This window comes from Microcebus murinus, chromosome 6 (assembly GCF_040939455.1).
Source record: "Microcebus murinus isolate Inina chromosome 6, M.murinus_Inina_mat1.0, whole genome shotgun sequence".
In the NCBI taxonomy this organism is placed as follows: domain Eukaryota; kingdom Metazoa; phylum Chordata; class Mammalia; order Primates; family Cheirogaleidae; genus Microcebus; species Microcebus murinus.
The window spans coordinates 703282-710937 of NC_134109.1; the positions used below are offsets into that span (position 1 = coordinate 703282).

At 44.9% G+C, this 7656-nt stretch overlaps 1 gene segment (V, D, J or C); it reads left to right on the plus strand.

Annotated features, from left to right (window-relative positions):
* Positions 1–4202: 4202 nt before the first annotated feature.
* LOC105883144 (immunoglobulin heavy variable 3-74-like) lies at positions 4203–6728 on the plus strand. The segment is given in 4 exon segments: positions 4203–4248; positions 4354–4659; positions 5473–5513; positions 6651–6728. Coding segments are annotated over 4 exon segments (471 nt in total).
* The last annotated feature ends 928 nt before the right edge of the window (positions 6729–7656 follow it).

A 7656-nucleotide genomic window follows, 5' to 3' on the forward strand; every position in this document is an offset into this window, starting at 1 on the left:
GCTGGAATTCTTGGGAAGGGCTGAAGCTACCATCCATTAGGTGTGGCATGGTGGCTAAAGGTCATGTTGTTTTTTTATGATGTGGCAGCACCCACACTGGCACACAGTGAATTGTAGGTGGCCTTGTTACCCTTGTGGTTGTGGAGTTGTCAGGCTGGACTGGGAACCCCAGGAAAACCCTTCTTCCTCCCGTACTGTGCCTTCATTCTCCATCACACCCGGTGGTTGTCTATGTTCCAGAACACACCTGTCACTAGGAGACAGTTTGATGCACACATGATTTCAGGAGGAGAGGGTGCACCCAGTTTTCAGGTGGATATAGTCCCATTTGGCAGTTCTTGCTTTCACTGCCTGTGCTCTTCATGTCATACCAAAAATTTATTGTCAAACCTAAAGCCATGAAGATTCCCTGTTGTCTTGTTCTACTGGCTTATAGCTTCAGGTTTATGTTTAGGTATTGTCCCCAAAGCCATTTGTTAAGAAGACTATCTTTACTTTGCCAAGTGGTCAATTAAGCCAGGAAAAACAATTGTCAAAATTCAATAACCTTTAATGACAGAAACGCTATCAAGAAAAACCTAGGGGAGAAACGCAACACCTCACATTATAATAACCGTGGATGATGAGCCCACAGCAGACAGCACAGAAATGGAGAAAGACTTAACTTGTCTCTAAGACCTGGAGCAAGATTTGGCCTGTCAACCCTGCTCCCTCTATTCAACCTTGCAACCTTGCACTGCAAGTCCTGCTAGAACAATTGTACAAGAAAATAAAGTATGTGCATGCTGGGAAGGAAGGAGTTAAAGAATTCTTATTCTCAGATCTGTGACTAGGTACCTGATCATGCCTATGGATGCCCATTTTGTCTCACTAAATATATATATATATATATATATATATATATATATATATATATGTGTGTGTGTGTGTGTGTGTGTGTGTGTGTGTGTGTGTGTGTGTGTGTGTATTTCTATTTTCAGAAGAGCTTAAAATGTATCTTTGCAGGTTGTTGTTGTTAAGTCAACTAGATATTCTTGGACACAACATTTAAAAGCCAGATCTGGAAACATACATGTGTTTTCCTCTGCATTAAAGAGAGAGAGAGAGACAGTGTGTGTGTGCACACATAGCCTGGGAGGCCATGTTACATAGAAAATTATTCCATATCTTGAAATTGGTCATCTCTTCAATGTTGGACAATATCAAATTGTTTCATTTGTGAACTTTACACAGTTAAATTTAATGCTCAATATTTAATGAGATTGATTATCTTAAATCAATGCCCTTTATTTCATCAATTGATGGTGCAACCAACCTCAGACCAATCCTACTCTTGGCAAGAGTCTGAAACATTCATTGCGCCAAAGGCACATGGAAGTCAGTTATACCTGAGCATCTCCATGAACAGTAATGAAAAGTCCTGGAATTGTTGGCTACAACCTGGAGGGCCTTCTTTCCAGTTTCCACTCTGACTCTGACAGCACTGTGCACAGTTAACAATCCAGTCTGCCGCTTAGGCATGTTTTCTGCTGCTGGCAACTGAAACTCTCTGTAGCGGAGCCCAGAATGAATTACAAGCTTTCAGTGTAGGTAAAACTGCAACTTCACGACACTGCAAGTTTACAAATGATCATACGCTATGGCATCAATGCAAAGTGATTTCTGCATTCAGAGAGTTCAGCATGGATGATATGAAGGTGTGTGTGTGTGTGTGTGTGTGTGTGTGTGTGTGTGTCTGACATGCTGTTGCTCTGGGTGCGTCCATTCTCTATTCACAATTTTACATGGAAATGAGTACAAACAAGGATGGAGGAGTCTCCACAGCACGATGAGCACAAACTCCATCTCCAGTGCAGGGGCAGAGCAAGGCTGGGTCAGAACCTGCTGCCACCCGGCTGCGCCCCTGAGAGTCCACTCTAGCTGTCCGCAGTCTGCTCAGTCATAGGCTGATGAAAGGGACACGAGATGTGCCACCCTCTGTTCCTACAGGGCTGAATGTGCACAAGGACACAGTCTATTATCTGCGGATTAGTTCTACAGGAGTTCACACATGTGCATACTCACTGATGAACATGCACTTATCTACAAAGTAAATGTAAATATTTTTTATTTAAACAACTTTGTTCTTCCTGGTGCTGATCAAAGAGACATTACATCAGAGCACTCCAGCATAGCACCCTGCTCTGCCCAAACACACACCTGTCTCGAACGAAGGTAGAAGAAAGGGCATCTGCCTTGCTCTCCACTCACCTCCTCCAGGATGAGAGCCACAGGGTGAGGGGCTCCTGGATGAGTGGCCAAAGAGAAGACTATCTACAGGGATGGGGGCCTTGCAGTCTTGGCTGCATCCAAACCACAGGACCCTCGGGGGACTTTGTGTCCTGATACTCCCAGGACTGAAATGGGCAGGTGTCCCCCATGGAGGGCAGGCATGAAAGCCCAAACCTGAGGGCTCCCTGCTCCTTCCTCACCACAGACTCTTTCCTACTGAGTTCTGAGACCAGAGTCTACCCCATCGGGTTAGGACCCAGGTGAGGTCAATGAAAATCTCTACCAGCTCCACCCTCTCCTGGGTTAAAAAGCCCAGCACAGAGCCTGGGTCAGTGACTCATGTGCCACGCCATGGATGTGCTTTGTTCCACTCTCCTTCTCTGACCACCCCTTTCTGTGAGTGCTCAGGTCAGGGACTCAGACAGGGATAAAATGTCTCCTCTTCCCTCCAGACCTGCTTCACATTCCTCCTGTGCTTTCTCCACAGGGGTAGTCTCATAGGTGACCCTGAAGGAGGCTGTTCAAGGGCTGGTGAACCCTCCCCCCTGACCCTCACACTAACACGCACCTTCTATGGGCTCCCCCTGAGCCCTTATGGCATGGATGTTGGCTGGGTCCACCAGCATGCAGGGAAGGCCCTGGAGTGGCTCATGGACAGTTGGTGGGAAGATGAAAGTACTACAGCCCATCCCTGAAGAGTGGCTCACGATCTCCAAGGACACCTCAAAAAACCAGCTGGTCCTAACAATCACAAGCAAGTTCCTTGTGAATTGTGTACACAAGTGACATGCTGAACCCTGTTTTACAAAGATTCAACATGAACATCTCCAGCTAGATTTGCTAGATGTACCGTCCATGTAATGTGATGTGGTACTTGGACTTAGCTCCTGATGGGAGAGGAACTAAGACACATAACATGTGCAGTGCCCAGGCTGTGGATGGCTGCTGTGGCACTCCATGCTTACAAATGGGCTCCCAAGGTGTCCCATTGAAGTAATTTATAATTAAAAAAATGAATTAATGGTCTGGAAACTTGTTTCTTGCACACATATAAACAGACCCTCATGGTGTAAGCGGATGGTTCACACAGCTCCTTTACACTAGTGGTGGCTACTGTCAAATACAGGGAAGCTGCTGTGAGGAACACAGGAACATGAAGAATCAGAAAGCCCAGATCCAGGAAAGTTTATGACAAAGAAATTAGCTGAAGCCTTTCATCTTATTTACCAGAATTTACTAAGCTTGAGGGGCAACATCCTAACAGTGAACAGTTTACAAAGGGTTGCTGTGAAGTTAGTGAGAATGTTGACCGCTACAAGGTCATTTGTGTTGAAAAAAAGACAGGAAAATTGTGTGCAAACAACCCAGATATCTTCTTCAAGAACATGATTTCAGTGCTAAGCTCGCTCCTCCTGCAGGAGGTGTGTGCATCTCTGCGCTGGTGTAGGATCATGGTTTAGGCATGTCCAGTGATCAGGAGAACAGGATCAGATACCAGGGCTCACTCTGATCACACATGAGCTCCTGGACATATCTCTCAGTCCCACCATGCTGCTGGGTTTACTTTATATCTGAAAATTCAGAAAACTTGAACAAGTACATTACATGACTCATGTCCATGGGTAAACATGAAATAAGATTATATATGCTAAGTACTTAGGAAAACTCAATCTCATAATAACACACGACATTTCCTCTACTACATTCATTGCCATGAACCTCCTCAAGAAACCCAAGGTATGTGGGGACATTCCCTGTCCTCAGGTGTCCCAACAGAGCTTGCTATATAGCAGGGGACATGCAAATAGGGCCCTCCCTCTGCTCATAAAAACCATCCCAGCCCTTACACTGCAGCTCTGGGAGAGGAATCCTACCCCTGGCATTCCCAGGTACCCCCATTCAGTGATTAGGACTGAACACAGAGACTCACTATGGAGTTTGGGATGAGCTGGATTTTCCTTGTTGCTCTGTTACAAGGTAATTCATGGAGAACTGGAGATATTGGGTGTGTGGGTGGATGTCAGTGAGAGAAACAGCAGGTGTATGTAGCAGTTTCTGACCAGGATGTGTCTGTGTTTGCAGGTGTCCAGTGTGAGGTGCAGCTGGTGGAGTCTGGGGGAAACTTGGTCCAGCCTGGGGGGTCCCTGAGACTCTCCTGTGCAGCCTCTGGATTCACCTTCAGCAGCTACTACATGCACTGGGTCCACCAGGCTCCAGGGAAGGGGCTGGAGTGGGTCTCACGCATTAATACTGATGGTGGTAGCACATACTACGCAGACACCGTGAAGGGCCGATTCACCATCTCCAGAGACAACGGCAAGAACACGCTGTATCTGCAAATGAACAGCATGAGAGCTGAGGACACTGCTGTGTACTACTGTGCAAGGGACACAGTGAGGGGACCTCAGTGTGAGCCAAGACACAAACCTCTTGCGGGACGTGTGGCGGCTCTAGGGGGCCAGTGGAGCACAAGGAGCACAGTCAGCCCAGGGCAGGTGCAGGTGGAGGGTGAGGGCTGGTTTTGTCTCCATGTAACAGTTTCTGAATTCATGATTCTGTGCTTCCCCCCACAGTCTCTGAGTTAGATATGTTTGTGGTGATGAGACAAAATATTGTCATGTGGACAAATGGCAGAGAGGGGCTTCCAGTCACTTTCTCTTTTCCCCAAATGTACCTTAATTATCAACACTTCTGAATAAGTCTGAAAATTGATAAAAGATTTTCTCCTGGACAACACGATGCAGCACAGCGCACAGGAGCCGGCAAGCAGGACACAGTTCCCGTGGGACATCGGGGCAGACAGCTAATCCCCAGCTGGAGACCACAGAGGGGCTCATTTCCCAGTTCAGGAGAAAGGGTGGTGGGAAAGTGAGGGTTCCTTTCAGACCCTGGAGTTTCCTCTCTGCTTGTCACTCTTCTTCCTCAGGAGTCTATTTTTTTTTCCTTATAATGTCCTGCTTCGTTCATCTGAAATGGGATGGCTTAGAACCTGAATTCAATGCAAATTTAAGCCCGTTTTCTTTTCCACTTTTTGCTATGCATAACTTTCAGCAAAATGTTTTGAGTATTAAATGACCAACCCTCAATCCACACCCTTGTACCCTCAAAAGTTTTCTGTTTCCTATGCTGTGTTGGTCACTATGGAGCAAACACTTTGCTGCAGACACCACTCTGTGTGTGCTGGGGGTTTGTTTAGCCTCTGCCTTTTTGCCTACTTTGTGTGGGGAAGAACCATCATTTCAGTGTGTCCTCCCCTCCACCTGGGTCCTGGTCCTCCACCCTCAGACAGTTCCTCCTCCTCATTAAGTTTAGAATATGTGTGACCATTTTTTCTTCAATATACTTTCTATATCTGGTCTTTTACTTTCATATTTGGGATTCCAATCACATTTATATGACACTATTTGATACTGATGATCTGTTGTCTTCATGATTCTTTTCCTTTGCACTTTGCTTGTATCGTTCCTTTCACCTATTTGCAACTCCATGATTTATTTTGAAAGATGAGGCAAGCCAGCTGGTTTGTTTGTCCAAGACCTATTTGTACTGAATTCTTCTCGAATACTCAATGTATTTCCACTTCACTGTTCCTTAAAATCCCCATTTATCTACCTAAGTCAATTTCCTTGTTTTCCAGTATAATTATGTTCCCTTCAATATTTTAACACTTTAGTAATACATAGTCCTTTTGCATTTCCTGGGCATTTTTTGAAACCTTAAATTTGTACCCTCATAATATGCCAAAATAAAATTAAAAAAAAAAGACCATTCTAATATGTATCACTTATGAACCTCATTCTCATAATTTTTCCATTATGACTTTGGCTTTCCATTTGGGACACCCTATAATTTTTCATATTAGCCATACATGCTTCCTTTGATGGTTGCCATTGACATGTTATTTCATTTTATGTATCTTTCTCCCTGTAAATGTCCACAACTTACATTTTCCAGGCCTGTACTTTGTGTGGAAGTTTGTGTGACTCTAGTCAGACTTGCATTTGAAATTTATTGTTGAAGTGACTCCAACTGTTGAAGGTTTTAGCTGGTGTGAGCCCAAAAGGGTGCAGACACATTCACTGATAGATAGTATGGGTTTCCTGGCTGGCTTTCTGTTTACAACCCATATTCTAGAGACAATCTAAGTCTGCTTGCCCAGGTTATTCTCAATTTTGCATTTACGTGACAGTTGCTGATGGGGTGGAAGAAGTTGACCTGAGGCTGCCTTCTCTGACTTCCTCCCTGAGCCAGATCCCGAGGCAGGCATCGTGTCCTTGGTCTGCACTGTGTCCTTGCATGTTGTCCTGTCCCTCCTCAAGAGGTGATGCTGCCCTGGTTCCCTTCTGAGTGTTTCTTTGCCAGGTTCTTGTCTCCCACAGCTCAGGCAGTTCTCCATCAGCCTCTTCAGCTTCCAGATTTGCAGCGTGTCCCTGAAGATCAAGCCTTTGTGCCCGTGATGGAGAGGAGTCATGTTTCTGAGCATAACTTTGGTGGTGACATCTCTTCCACTCCCATTTCCTGTGAGGTTCCCCAGTGGGCTAGGAAACTGATTTTTGCCTCTTGTTCCCTGAATGGTAATTTGTAGATCTGTAGGAAACAGGAGAGGTGGGTCTGAATGCATTTCAGAAACCTGTCTCCCTTGCTCTCAGACAGAACCATCTGTGAGTGCACGACTTCATGATGTCTCCCCAATCCTGGAGGAAGAAACTTCAGTGGGAATAGAACAGGAATTCCCCAGCAATGTGACCACTGGGAAATTTAAACTGTAATCCCTGTATCAAATCCAGCTTCAAGTGATCCTGTGCCTATGTCCAGTATAGTCTTGTCCTAGCCCACACGCCATCTGGTGGACTGTGCCTATAAGCTAATGCTCTGTTCCTGGTTCTCCCCACAGGTACTGATCTCTCTGTAGATTTCAGGTTTGCTTTTGCTCATATAATTTCCATTATCTGAAATAGTAAATAAAATGTGCTAATCTATAGCTTGTGCAGGTGTGTTGATGTGAACGATGAAAATGGTTCCATTGTTGTGGCTGACGTAAAAGAAAAAGAGTTGTTTTTGTGAATGATGAAAATGGTTCCATTGTTGTGGCTGACGTAAAAAGAAAAAGAGTTGTTTTGTCAGCTGCCTCCTTCTCCCAGGTGAAGAGAAGCTATATCCATAAAAGGAATGTTTTGGAAACAATCGCAACATTAACCAGTAGCTTAATAAACAAGAACTTTTTGTAAACAATCCATTAGAACACTACCCATCATTGACAACAATGACTGCTTTGTGCACACTGCAGTGTGGCTGCATCCACAATAAGCAGTGAGAGTGGAATAAGTAAAAAAGCGCCTGCTACGTGATTCCACTACTACAAATTCTAGAGAGTTAAACTGAAGT